Raw genomic sequence first — 15,000 nt, 5'->3', positions numbered from 1 at the left:
AAGGAGGGCTAAGAAAATACAAGAAATAGAAGTGTAGCAGCTACAGCCAGAAAGGAACATTTGTTTTTTTTCATATTTTATGTGACAAGAAAATAGAAATCTAGTCACCATACGATATCCCCAACACATTATTGTTTATTGTTATTTGTGTTTATTTGACAGGGAAGACAGGAAAGATTTCGATTCCTGCAAGCCTTGTCCAGTAATTCGACACTACCTGTGAATATGTTACAGGTGCCTGTTTAGTTACGGGAAAGAGAGGAAAGATAGAGAAAGATAGTATCCTTATACTACTCACCATCAATTTCCAATCATTTTGTAAGGAAGAAAAGAATTTAGAAACCTAGTTATCTTATACAACTTAAATCTTATATACAACTAAACACGAAATTCCGTCCATGACAACGTAACACAAAAAAATATCCAGGAAACGAACCTTAAAATACGAAGGTTCTAACTCCTTTTATGATGTGAACCTTTTTTTCAAGAAATAAAGAGTTAGCATGAGAAAGCAAGAGACAGATAAAGGGAATGAGAGGAAAAGGACCTGTGATAGACGGGTCCTCTTTTTATAACGTCAACCACTTTTAATTGCATTGAGAAAGTTAGTGAGAGAATGAGATAAAAAGAAAGAGATCATGAACCTGTGATAGGAAGATTCTCCATCAATTATGTGAACCCCCCTTAGTGAAATACAGTGCTAACGTATGAAAGAATAACAAAGAAAGAGAGAAAAATCAATAGCAGCAAAGTTATCTTTTCATAAAACATCAAACTTTTGGAGAAAATTATAGAGAAAGAGAATGTGAGAGAATGAGAGAGAATGAGAGAAGATAAGAGAAAGAGCTAATTCATGTGATAACACCCCAAGTTTCCGGATCAATGGACCTTCCCAGTGCAGGAAGGCGATTGAAAATTTAAGTCAGCAACATAAAAACTTGACCAATTGTCTCAACACACGTCCTCAAAACCTGACTCAGCAGCGACAACGAAGAAAAGAGTCCCTCTCTCCCTGAACTCTCCTCCCCCTTCCCTTTCTACTCTCCCAACTTGCCTATCTACCCACTCTCTCTCTCTCTCTCTCTCTCTCTCTCTCTCTCTCTCTCTCTCTCTCTCTTTGCTCCTTACCTTTCTTTCATCTTACTATCTTCGTTTCCCTCAATCCCTTCCTTCTCTCCTTTTCTCCCTCATCTCCTTACTCTCTTTTCTTCTTTGCTCCTCTTTCTCGACTCTGAAAGTGCTTGTCTCTCACCGTTCTTTCTTTATTTCTTCCCTTATCCTCTCTCGCCTTCCCTCCTATCTTCCTTTTTCTCTCTATGCATTCATTTTTTTCCTCCTCCCCTTTCTTCCTCCATTCTTAAGTGTTTGCGTAGCTATTCCTTTTCCAACAGTACCTTTAGGGAGTTATAATGTTGCGGTGGTGGTGGTGGTGGTGGTGGTGGTGGTGGAGATGGTAGTACTAGTGTGAACAATCATCAAAATATTGAAAAACAACATAGCAAGAGTTTTCTTTCCTATGATACACAAGTCCCAACCTCTCTCCCTCTCTCTCTCTCTCTCTCTCTCTCTCTCTCTCTCTCTCTCTCTCTCTCTCTCTCTCTCTCTCTCTCGCGAAATCGACACATGCGCGCCTTTAACTGTAAAGACGTTTATTAATTTAAATGTAATAAAAATAATAATAATAATAATAATAATAATAATAATAATAATAATAATAATAATAATAATAATAATAATAATTATAGTAAACAACCTGAGTGTTTGCAACATCTCCCAGCCGCCCCCTGTCCTACTCTCCTCCTTTCTTCCTTCTCTCCGTCCTTCTCTCCTTTCTATCTTTTCTTTCTTCCTTCCCTTTTATTCCTGTGTCCTTCCCGTCCCCCACACGCCCGTCCTGAGGGAGGGATTTCAGCCCACACCCAGCGCACCACACTCCAAACTCAAGCACAAAGCATCCAGTGAAATTCATGAGAACACGCGACCAACCCTGACTTAAAATCTGGCTCGGGACATGTTATATATTGCATTTTCGTGCCCAGGTGAGGTTATTCGCAGGTGAGGCAATTTGCTATATCGTGAGTCGAGTGTGAAATACATCAGGTGCTTAACGCTGGAAAATTCTCAATGTAGAAATACTTCGTGAGGTATTCTCGTAAATATAGCGTAAAATGTCACGTTCTTTGTGTGTGAAGAATGCCAAAATTTGAGACCAAGAAATGAGTGTGAAATATGACGCCAGATGTCAGTAAAGTTTAAATCTCAAGTATAAAGTACAGACAATACAAAATATATAAAAAGATAATGGTAAAACATAATTATTATGCATAAAAAGAAAATTCTTCTAATATATGAAATGGCAAAGATACAAATTAAACATCAAATGCTATTGAAATAAACAAACATTTATAAATATTTTAGAAAAATTAACATTATACAAATTCAGTGAGAAAAAAGATTATAAATGAAAATAAAATAGAAAAAATATTATTACAGTTCAAGTCTGCCAAATGAAAATAAACTGAAGTTCTGAAAACACGAATTAGTGTTCAAACTGAAATTAAATTTCAGTTATCATCAACACAGAAAATGGAAGATTCTTAAAATGGCACAGTGATGCTGCACTTCAAGTTTAACACGTTCCAGCGACACTTCTAAGCAGTTTTATGACGACGAGAGTCATCCCAGCCAGTCTAGACGCAGCAAGCTTGTGCATTAACGTTGCTATCAATGCGACAACTGATCCCCCCGAGCAATCCATCTCTCGTATGCTTCCTGCCGCTTACTTAGAGTACAGCATCATAACGTATACATACAAAGCCCTGTATATGCATAGTGGCCCAGGAGAGGTCGAGATAATACCAAATCGAGAGAAACTGTACGGAAATGTAAAGTTATGATTATTTTTTTACGCAACAAAGATCTCTCACTCTCTCACTCTTTCTCCGCCGCGCTTCTGCCCTGCTTTGTGGAATAAAATAACTGTGTTCGTAGTACAGTTAGCCGAGGAAATTCTGCCCTCAACATGATGTGGCCCGTGGAGGCTTCCGGTAACTCCCACCTAGCAAACAGCTCACGTAGAAAACATTTATGACGGAAAAACCAACACCACATTTATTTTCTCTCCTCCTGCTTTCCGGGAAACATTTCCTTCTCCTCTTCTCCCTCCCCACGACTAGGCTGCTCCACTTGCTAATGTTATTACCCACTCACATCCAGTCCCAATCCACTCTAAGCAAGTCATAGAATTAATTTAATTAGTTTTTCCATCCTTTTTTCCTATGGACGGAATCCAGTTCCACTCTAGAAGGATTATATTCTCTATGCTTCGTTAGAAATATATTCAAATCTTCCTCTAGGTCTAGGTGGATTAGTTTTCCTATTCTTGGTTACAGATGTAATCCAATGCTACACTAGGAGAATAGGCTCCCCAACCATCCACTACAACCCTCCTTCCTTTGTAACTGATAACATCCAATCCCATTTTGGTACAGATATACACAACATTATCTTTCTCGGTTCTCTCTCCTTTATTCACGCCTTTAGCAAGGTCGCTACGTTTCTCCACACTCATTAATCTTCACCTTAATCACCACAACGGTAATGGTGCTCCGTTCCTCCACTTGCTAGATCAGGTGAGGGCAGACTCATCCACCTGGGCGTCGCCTCCAAGCATTGCAACTCTCACCCAACACTCGCCACCTAGGGAGCGTTGTGGTCCTGACTCATCTCCCTTGAAACTCCTTCCCCAACCTGTACATGCAACTTACCCGGACACCATAGAGATAACGCACGAGATAAAACACATACGTACGAGTAGACATGTACATAAGAGTATTGATAGATTATCTAACCATGATGATAAACTGAGTTCCCATTCTAAGTTGGTGGACTTGCCGACTATAATATATATATAAAAAAAAAAAAAACTTGTGGTGGTGACGCACATCTGACTTTACCTGAACATAACCTGTCCTCCAGTTACCCAGCCATCCCTCACTCCTGTCCCTACCTCCGCCCCATCCACCTCCTCATCCACATCCATTCCACCTGCTCCTCCAAATCAACTTTTTAAGCTCATACTTTAAAATTTTCAACAACTAAAAATCTTAACAAAACAAATATGTGTTGGATTAAAGTATTCTTCTCTCAAAACATGTCCACAGAGTCCCTAAGATTCTGTCGAAACAAAACACGGCAAGCTTGCGTGTAACTTTTCCCACAAGGTTATTAAAAGTGAGCTCTGCCGCGGCCCGACTTGTGTGTAAGTAACTCTTCAGAGACTCGGCCTGGGTTCAAACTTTCACTCCTCTTCCGAAAGACGAGGAAAATAAACAACAAATCTTTATAGAAATATTGCCAAAGTAGTGGAATTATATACTCTCTCTCTCTCTCTCTCTCTCTCTCTCTCTCTCTCTCTCCATTAAACTTTCTGGGATAAATCCTCAAAATTCATCTTGCCAAGGATATAGTTCATGAAAAAATTAAGGAAGACAAAAAGGGATATTATATTTTCAAAATCAGTAAAGTTCTCTTTCATGTGGATTTTTAATGTCATGGTAATAATCAGCATTACCCATATTTTTTGGTCTTATTATTACTATATTTATTACTATTCTTATCATGTGCTCTCAACACATTCTTTTTTTTAGCTCAGCTCGTAACCCTCCGTAACATTACAATCATCACTGCTATTATTGGCATGGAACTTTCATCAAGTCCTTGGTTACAACTAGCACTAGTATTACTTTATGCTTCACTGTTGCGTTACTCCTGGCCGGTGTCTGAAGAGTTACAAGCAACAAGCAACAAGTGGTAGAGAGATAACCCGCCTGAAGTCTTGTTGGTCCCGCTCTCTCCTCTCTCCACTCAGCACACAACTTTCTTAAAATGGTCAATAATCAAAGATATACACATCTACTTAAATCCTAGACTTAAACTAATCAAAGCATATTTTTTTACATTTTTGCTCCTCATCTATAAAACTTGAGTAAACCATGTAAAAAAGTTTTGGGGTTCAATCATTATAATTTACAGTTTATTTTCCTTCAACATTGATTAAGCATTCTTTTATATATTAAACTTAACTTAAATACTAATATCTATGTGCTTATATATCATATTCCTGTACAGTGTAAGTATTTGCAACCCCCAAAAAAGCAACGTTATTAATCATCATAAACTATATCTTTTAATCATCTGTTTAAAGAAAATAATGACATTTAATCTATTACTGAGCAAAGCATTCTGAACGAACACCGACCTGCAAACTGAATTAAATATCACGAAAATTGCACGTAAGACTGAAAAAAAGAAAGAAAAATTAATAAAAAGCTTCAACCGCACGCCTCGCTAAGTCGCCGCCTCCTCTTCCTTCTCTTCGACTCCTCTTTCGTCGTCATAATTTCTTGGTGGAAGAAGAGCATGATATCTTATTTTATCTGCCGTCGCTTCTGAGCATCTTGGCAATATAAGAAGGCACGATAATTCCTGTCAAAAAATAATAAGACAACACAAAACAAAGAAGAGACGCCTCCTCTTTACCAAACTCTTACTTTCTTCTTGCCTTCACAGACACAAAGGATGGATAAGAACATTCACCCCTTCAGTACTGGAACGCATTTTTGCCTTCAATTTTGTGCATAATTAGACCATTATATTGACATTAGGAAGGGCCTATGACGGTCAGTAGATTAATAGTCAAAGTCTTTAGTATTTTAATCCCTCTTGAGTTTCCGAAGCTGTATAAAATCAACAGTTAGTAACCACAATGAATATGGACACGTGTCATGGTACTGAAGGGGTTAAAGACACTAAAACAAAGCATACTAAGGAGGCAAACATGAGTGTCAAGAAGAGGAAACAGCTCGAAGGAGGGAGGAAAAATGTGCAATAGAGCAAAAGCAAAACAGAAATGATAGAGATGTGAAAAGCAACAAGGAGAAAAATGACGAAAATAAAAGAGGGAAGCAGACACAGAATCTATCGGGAAATAAAATGAAATGTTACAATGGGAAGCGACAGGAACGAATGGAGGGGAAACAAGGGGAAACAGACGGAAAGGCGAGAGTGGGGGAGGGTGAAAATCTAATATATCCAAGGCATTAGTTAGTCATTTTGTACAGTGAGCCGGTGAGGGGAGACTGAATGGATGGCTGGGAGCGAGAGAGAGAGAGAGAGAGAGAGAGAGAGAGAGAGAGAGAGAGAGAGAGAGAGAGAGAGAGAGAGAGAGAGAGAGAGAGAGAGAGAGAGAGTGGTGGGCGAGGGGAATGATAGACAATGTGGTGGAGGCAGCGGAGGTGATGGTGGTGGTGAAAACAAGTGTACAAGGTAAATAAATGACCAGGTGCATCTGAGGGGAGAAAACAACACATGTAATTCACACGTACACACACACACACACACACACACACACACACACACACACACACACACACACACACACACACACACACACACACACACACACACACAGTATTAGAGTGACTTGCACTAAAGGTAAAAGGGATGAATGAGAGAGAGAGAGAGAGAGAGAGAGAGAGAGAGAGAGAGAGAGAGAGAGAGAGAGAGAGAGAGAGAGAACAGGTAAAATTAGAATAGCCGGCAAACACAAAGCAGGCAGGTGTGTGTGTGTGTGTGTGTGTGTGTGTGTGTGTGTGTGTGTGTGTGTGTGTGTGTGTGTGTGTGTGTGTGTGTGTGTGTAGGTGCGATGAGTGACAGGTGTAGTGACCCGCGGCAGACCAGGTGTGGGTTATATTCAGATATGCGCTGGCGTTTGTGTAGGTACAAACCACACACACACACACACACACACACACACACACACACACACACACACACACACACACACACACATACAGGTCGTCAGTATCCTAAATCGCTAATTCGAAGGTGGATTAGCCGGGATTTAGGTACACACGTAGATCGATGGTGGTGTTCGCTGAGATTTGCAGCACTACCAACTCTCCCCTTCCTTCAACGTCCGACGTCAGGCACCATACGAGCGCGTGCAGGTGTGAGGGACTTGCCAAGTGGGATTTATAGTCGATGCTCACAAAAGAGGATTGAGAAGGTGAAGAAAAACGCAAAACACGCTGCAAACGCTAGAAAAAAGAAAAAAAGAATACAGGAGTTTAAAATGTGAAATATCAGCTCGGAAATCATAATCTTTTTAACCAAGTAAGACGAGACTAGATGTAGGAGTTACAAAGCTTCAGGTTACTCACCAAACACTGCAAGACTAACGTGTGTGTGCCGAGTGACAAGATCGTGGGTTGAATATCTCCATACAGAGATGAGGAAAAAAAAAAAGATGCACATTACTGAAGCGCACGTGCAAAGGTTTGATGACAGCGCAGGGCTCATCTGGCGTAATCTTCTATGATCTCACTACTCTGCAGGCATTAGGCAGTACAGAGGCGCGGAACAGAACACACGAGTCAAGCCTTATTGGAATTGCAATCATCAGTCTAGTCCTCATCAACAAACTCATTAATCCAGTGATCAATCATCAAATGTTTCCAATTTCATGTAAAGAATGGAAGGAAAAGAGACACGTTATAGAGGCACGAGGTTTGATAAATATTTCAAATACAATGGCCAGTCTTTTCATCATTAACAGAATCAATTAACGTAAAGATTTAAAAGCATACAAATTAGCAAACTGGCTATCGACAAAAGCCTCTAAAAGCTCCATTATCAGACAAGGATAGGAAGGAAAGAGGAAACCAGGTATTCGTACTACGATTGATGAAGGAGCTACCAGTCTACTTTGTCAAAACCAACAACCTCCTTCAACAAGCACATCAGAAGAGGAAAATTAGAGGCATGCGTGTTGAGATAAGGTAATACAATAATCAGCACAATCTAAACTACATAAACTCAGCACCAGTGACAAGAGCAGGTCAGCAGGCGTGGTCGGTGTTCAGCCCGAATGTTGTGCTCGCGTTAACTCAGCATTACTTTGTGTCGTTCCTCCTTCCTCAGACGGGGCGGGGGGCGGGCGGTGGCTGGCCTACAAGCACACCCTGCCCTCGGCCATGGACCGAGCCAGGTGCCGCACCTCACCCTATGCCAGACCCAAATAGGGCCACTCGCCATTTTTTTTCTCGCCTCCCTTACCGAGAGTCTCCATTAAGGTCCAATTTTTTGCCACTTTAGAAAATACACAAAAACTATCTTAATAAAAAAAAAGTTTTACATACCGTCTCCACAGAGGCGTCTCCCTCCTCTGTCCTAATTTACAATAAAATAGTTTTGCGTCAGTTTCTAGTCAAATCAGCTTTTTAAAAGTCTACATATAACATAACGCCTTTCCTGATTTCAGTTCCTTTCACCTTTCTCAAAAATAACACAAAACAAGCGCTTTCTGACCTTAAAAAATCTTAAATTCAATCATAAAAAATTCCAAACCAAGTGTCATTTCTCCATAATACCTTTCTACTCTAAGTACAAATGGGTAAAGAATATTAAACAAAAAAAAAAAAAAAAAATACAACCGTGCAATTAGAATTATATACTATTTATCTTCGAGTCCTGACGACTGGGATTCAGGACAGTAAATAACATAATCAGTTCTGTTAACTCTTAAGACCCATTTCCCTTTTTTCTCCCCTCCCCCCATGATCCACCTTGACTGGTTAACGTTAAGAACTCCTTATTAATGTCCAATGAACTAACCAACAGAACCAAAACTATATATATAAATACACGTTAAGAACAAACAGGTCAACCCTTTTATTACTGAACAAAAAGTAGCAGATGTTTTTATTTCCCCACTTCATAAAAATAGTATAGACAACCCTCATTCTCTCTCTCTCTCTCTCTCTCTCTCTCTCTCTCTCTCTCTCTCTCTCTCTCTCACTCTCTCTCGCCTCATACACACCCACAAACACGCACACACGCGCACACACCATCATTATTACTGGAAGAACAACTATAGAATGTAATAATTATTTTGGTAAAGAAACTATATTGTATAGAAACAAGGCAAGTGACCAGAGCAGCCCTGAGCGTGACACAGAAAAGGAATGAAGTGTTTGTGTGTATGTGTTGTTAATGGCTGTGCCAGTACGAAGAGAACCTACCAATGCTGAAGAGAAGCTATTGGGAGAAAAGTTGAGTCTGCGGTACTAAAGAAATTATCAAGATGTTTTCACTGCTTTTTGACTGTCAGGTTTGAGAAAAATCAAAATATTATCTGTTTCATCATTGTACCCTACCTTTCTTCAGTGTTTAGTAGTAGTAGTAGTAGTAGTAGTAGTAGTAGTAGTAGTAGTAGTAGTAGTAGTAGTAGTAGTAGTAGTAGTAGTAGTAGTAGTGCGGGCTGGCATCGGTGTGTGGGAGATGACACACACACACACACACACACACACACACACACACACACACACACACACACACACACACACACACACACACACACACACACACACACACACACACACACACACATAAAGCAAAACACAGAATGCAACACTACCTCAAAGCCGAGTAAAATCAAATAAATGACGATTATGCAACACAAAATCATTACCAAAAGCCACACATGATGTGCACGACACACTACATAATCAGCAACACAGCACACGTAACACACAGCGCAACACAAACACACGCAACACTGCCCGACGCGTTCTACTGCATATTGTGGAAACGCTTAAGAATAAAACACTGTAAAGCAGACGATAAAACACTTGACAAAAATACGCTCCCCCAAAAAATTCCCTTAAATTATCCCATTCATTAAGTTAAAATTACATGGACACACACACACACACACACACACACACACACACACACACACACACACACACACACACACACACACACACACACACACACACACACACACACACACACACACACACACACTGCTGGCCCGTACAAACCAACCAATCAAACAGGGAAGGCAACGAAAGGAATATAGGAAAAAAAAAAAAAACGAAAATAAAGATCAATGAAAAAGAGTAAACGATCTTTTTGCACGTACACGCGGACATGCGCACGTACACACACACACACGAGGCGACGCACACGGGCTGCTTTGGTCACGTGGCATCCCGTGTTTTATCTTTCTTCGCCCTAGAATTTAGTAGGCCTGAGGGCGCATCCTCCACCTTAACGGGGCCTACCTCTTCTACTACAACTACCTCCTCCTCCCCCCTCCTCGTTCCCCCCCCTTCGTCCTCCCTTCCTCCTCCTCCTACTCCAATTCCTCCTGCTCCTCCTCCTCCACCACCGCCACTACGCCAAGGGAAGGGGGCGAGGCGGGAGGGCTAGTATTATTCACCTACATCAAGAGTATTCACGTATTTGGTGCTAGTATTGATGGTGATGGTCGTTGTGGTGGTGAGTGTGGTGAGTGGTGGTGAGTAGTGGTTGTGGTGGTGGTGGTGAGGGCCGGCCCCGTTGGTGGTGATGTTGCCTGCAGTGTGATGCTGCCCTCAGCAAAACTTTAGCAAGAGTCAGCAGCAGGTATGTATTTTGTGATGTTATTCGTAAATAAAAAATAAAATAAAATAAAGATACAACTCATAAGTAAAATATATATAAAAAAAAATACTATAAAAAAAATCGCCCCCTCTACCCTCCCTTCCCCCCACACACCCAATCAATGTCCAAGTTTAATTTTGTAGATCGCACACCTGTGTCACGAACTATTTTCATCATCACCGTTTTTCGAACAATAAAATAAAGAAAAATATAAAGTGGAAAAAATCAAGTCAGCGAACCAACCAATCACCGTAAGGTAGTGAGTGAATAGAGCCAATAAGAACCCACCCCGATGCTTTCATTCATTCATCCCGCCAACCAGACCTTCGCCACGCATCACCTGTACATCCACACGCCGCCGCCAGGTGAACACGAGGGCGGTACATATGGCTACTACTTCACTAAGCTCTTTTATCTGTGTAAAGATAAACATATTAAAAAAAACCGGTTCCAAGTATTGGGAATGAGTGTTAAATACGTATTAAGGTTTTAATAGTATGGCCACTAGAAGATTAAATAATAATTACGCTAAGTTAAAAAAGTATATATATTAGAATACAAGGTGGCAGGTTAGCAGACAGACCACAGGCGGGGCGCCCACTACCACTGCTGCTTCTTGGACCAAACCATCGCCCCGCCTCTGGTCTGCCTCGCCGCTCCCTTCGCCACACAAATATTTGGAAACCTAATTGTAAGACGGAGAGGGGCGGGTCTGGCCTCACCCTGTGGTGCCCGGCCGCGCCCCGCTGCCAGCACACCCTCGTGCCCCTCGCCAGGACGGGTCACGCACGCAACACGCCCGCACGCCCTTCACAGCCCATCACCAAGGAGGGAGATGACTCGGAGCTCATCTCCCTTCCTGTCCTGCATACAAACTTCATGAAACATTGCAACCATCTCTTGCCTGAGTTATGAAGGGCAAGGTGGGTAGGTTATAATGGCGTTCAGTATAATAACAAACATCTTATTCAATACAGTGATTGCAAATCTGATAAGTTTTAGAGATATACACATGCCAATATATGAGAGACACGAGACAAATGCATTTTTACATACAAACAAGTGTGACATATCACATGAAAAGAATACAGCATTTTGTGTCGTGTTTTTGCTGTGTTACCGAGCAGGGAGTCCCTCGGGGTTTGGGAGGCGTTCAATGGGATTTAGGGAAGATGTCACCAATGTCGAGGCGAGGCGGCGTTAGTGCGTGCGTGATATCAAGGGGCAGGGGGAGTAGCGCCGCGACGTCCTCTAAGTCATCTGGAGGCGTAAGGCGACTCCAAATCTATTTCATGATTATAATAATTATAATAATAATGTCTGGTGTTGTGAATCTTTAATTGTTTATTGACTTTGTGACTTATTTATTTATACATCAATTTTCGATCGACTTCGTTTCATCTCCTCCCTTCCTCTTCCGTTTTATTTTTATTATTATTCTACTTCACCCATGGCCATTTGCTTGGTTTTACATGTTTTATCACTGAGCATTATTATATCAGTAGGCGACGGCTGTATCCGTGTCTTTGTAATAAACCAAAAAGACTGAAACTTGTGACTTTAACTTGTCCTGCTCCTTCTGTGTGTGTGTGTGTGTGTGTGTGTGTGTGTGTGTGTGTGTGTGTGTGTGTGTGTGTGTGTGTGTGTGTTACTGCATTACTCATCAACCTTCATTCTTTATATTACCAAGAGGGAGTGAAAGGGACAGGTCACTGAACAAAACTAGCACACAAACAAGTACTACCTGGACGTGTATAAGATTAATTTGAGGTAAATGTTACATAGACACAGGAGGAATACAGCTGATGAATGACACTGCGCTACGAAAACCACTTCCTGTCGCTCATGTGAACCCATGCATTACATACTGATACTGATACATTTATTGGGCCTTTATGGGTACATTAAAATCAGTATGATACAGAATGTGAAGAATTCCCTCGGTCTGTTGAGCATAAGCTCTTTTACAGACCTATTTGAAATTTATGTTAGGCCGACGCGGTTAGTTGTATAGGCCTAATTACTATACATATATTTACAAACAAGTAAATTAAAGATTTCCTAACTAAATTCCACTTCTACAACCAAATATACATCTACATAACACATATGTAATAAATGCAGTAATAAATACAGTAGTGGATGATAATGACAAATAGAATAATAGTAATAGAAACAATAGATACGCAACGTTAAGAGGGAGAACACATGTATATTTTTTTTCATACCCTCTTAACAGGTTTTCGTCATGCTTCGGTCTGTCTCCTTTATGCTTTTGCCAGCCATATGGTAGGTAATTTAAAGGACGTACGGTATGGTCAAGTAAGAAGGGCGTTTAGATACACTAGTCAGCTGGTTTACTAATCCGAGCCTACATGAATCACTTAAATAGGTGGTGGTGATGAACAGAGCGCATGGCGGTGGGCTCTCTCTCTCTCTCTCTCTCTCTCTCTCTCTCTCTCTCTCTCTCTCTCTCTCTCTCTTCTGATATTTTGTTACCCTTGACCAGTATTCCTCATATGTAAAAAAAAAAAAATAATAATGCTGCGCAGAGTGGTTACGTGACAGCGTTGGCAACTCATCCAGTGGGGATTCGTTTTCTTTGGTGTTGATGAGAGTACACTGCACTAAACTTAATTTACTTGCTGGCAGGTAAGTAGACGAGACTGAGTGATTAAAAAGAAAGGGGGAGATGCTACAACATTACAGTCATATATCACACAGCTATGACCTGTGAAGTTATTAAAATTGTGGTAGAGTAATGTAACGGTGACAAAAAAGGAGGAAAAAAGCACACTCGCTACATATCTTAAAGGTACACTGTCTATTAGATGTGTAATGAGAAGTTCTTAAGTGTTACCATAACTGGTAACTGTTGAAACCACTGTGGTTAAAATACAATATTATCTGATTACATTATCTATTACATTATTACCTTGACAAATCGTCCCTTTAATAACTGTGTGTGCATTTCTTTTAATGATGTCTGATCTCTAAGTGAACGTCTATAAGAAAGTCTGAGGGAAAGGAAGCAGGTAAGTAGACTAGACGTGAAAAGACGAGAGGATGAACGAACAGGATTGTAGACGACTGGAGTATCACCACGAGGCACGACGGGGATGAAGCAACAACGAAGCAGAGTCAGACTTCTCGAACTATTCCGAAGGCTCTCTCTCTCTCTCTCTCCACGTAAAGTCACTGAGAGAGAGAGAGAGAGAGAGAGAGAGAGAGAGAGAGATCACCGTTAACAAGTTCTGATTACTTAATAAAACTAGAAGCCATTTACTCACTATACAAAATAATTATGTAAATATATGACAATACAAATAGACACAGAACACCAAAAAGACATGATCAGAAGAAAATAATAGAGCAGCATCTATCAGTCAGTCCCGCCCAATGGCTGCCGCAAGAGACGAGGACAAATTAATCACCACTTGCAAACATCCACTTCCACACACACTACATAAACCCTACAACCGAATCTATACCACACCGGAAGGGATGAAGGTAAGTACGGATGAAAATGTAAAATGATCAACAGGATTACTAATGATTAGGGTGACGTGACTAGCGCTGACAAACCCACAACAAAGCGGATGATCACCACACACCTTTCTCTTCCTCGGCAGGCAATCAGCTTCCTATTACACACTTCCTCGACTTCCTACAGCTTCCATGATGACCCAGGGCGAGGAGAACGCTGCAGGAAGCCTTATATTTCAGTCCCAGATTGTCCAGGGGTCACTCAATCACACTGGTCTACGCGTACGCGTGGCTGAGCGACTCTATATTCGTCGCCACAAGACAAATGACGTAAGCAGAGGAGCCCCTCGTCATGCCGCCTCCATCCTCAACTTAGCCAATGGTTCTCTCTGACCTAACTTTTGACTGTTCCCTTCTTGTTCCATGGTTCCGACAAGTTGTCTGTAATAACTTGTGTAATTAATTAGATGGTGATTTTATATTGCAGTAACAACACGTTCGACAACAATAATTGCCCTTCCCTACCTCACTCCTTGTCTCTTTTCCCCCTTTTGTTAGTCCTCTCTCTCTCTCTCTCTCTCTCTCTCTCTCTCATGTGTGTGTGTCCAATGAGTAACTAAGAACACAGAATGTAAGCATATGTAGGACTTAATACAGAAAAGTAATTATACACAAGTCAAACTTATGTATTTATCATGTCAATCACATTGCAATGTAGCCATTACATTAGTGAGGTTATTGCATCTAAAAAAAATCAATGAAGTTTTTCGTATCTTTCAAATATAAACAAAAAAGAAAAATAATGTTTTTTTTCAAATAAAACTCAGTGAAACAGCCGGAAAAGTCACGAAAATTTTAGAAGTAATTAGCATACTATAATTAAAACGATAAACAACAGGAAACATCCTGCATAGGGTGAAACGAACTTTTTATCGTTGTTTTCAAGCATAACTTTTACCATCCAGTCAATGTTTGCCTTCAGAATAGTGTGCTCCTAAAGCTTATACACCATACCTTTACTAA

At 40.7% G+C, this 15,000-nt stretch overlaps 1 protein-coding gene across 1 annotated transcript in view; it reads left to right on the top strand.

The window, feature by feature from the left end:
• LOC123508971 (KH domain-containing, RNA-binding, signal transduction-associated protein 2-like) overlaps window positions 1–12,042 on the top strand; it is a 507,559-nt gene extending 495,517 nt beyond the window's left edge. Inside the window, exon 7 of the mRNA XM_045263054.1 lies at window positions 7,984–12,042. Within this exon, the coding sequence (XP_045118989.1) occupies window positions 7,984–8,084 (101 nt within the window). The 3' untranslated portion in view covers window positions 8,085–12,042. The remainder of the gene's footprint in view (window positions 1–7,983) is intronic.
• Window positions 12,043–15,000: the final 2,958 nt, after the last annotated feature.

The sequence above is a fragment of the Portunus trituberculatus genome, chromosome 25, assembly GCF_017591435.1.
Source record: "Portunus trituberculatus isolate SZX2019 chromosome 25, ASM1759143v1, whole genome shotgun sequence".
NCBI lineage: Eukaryota > Metazoa > Arthropoda > Malacostraca > Decapoda > Portunidae > Portunus > Portunus trituberculatus.
The sequence above is the reverse complement of the archived record's forward strand: the minus strand, read 5'-3'. Positions and strand labels throughout refer to the sequence as shown.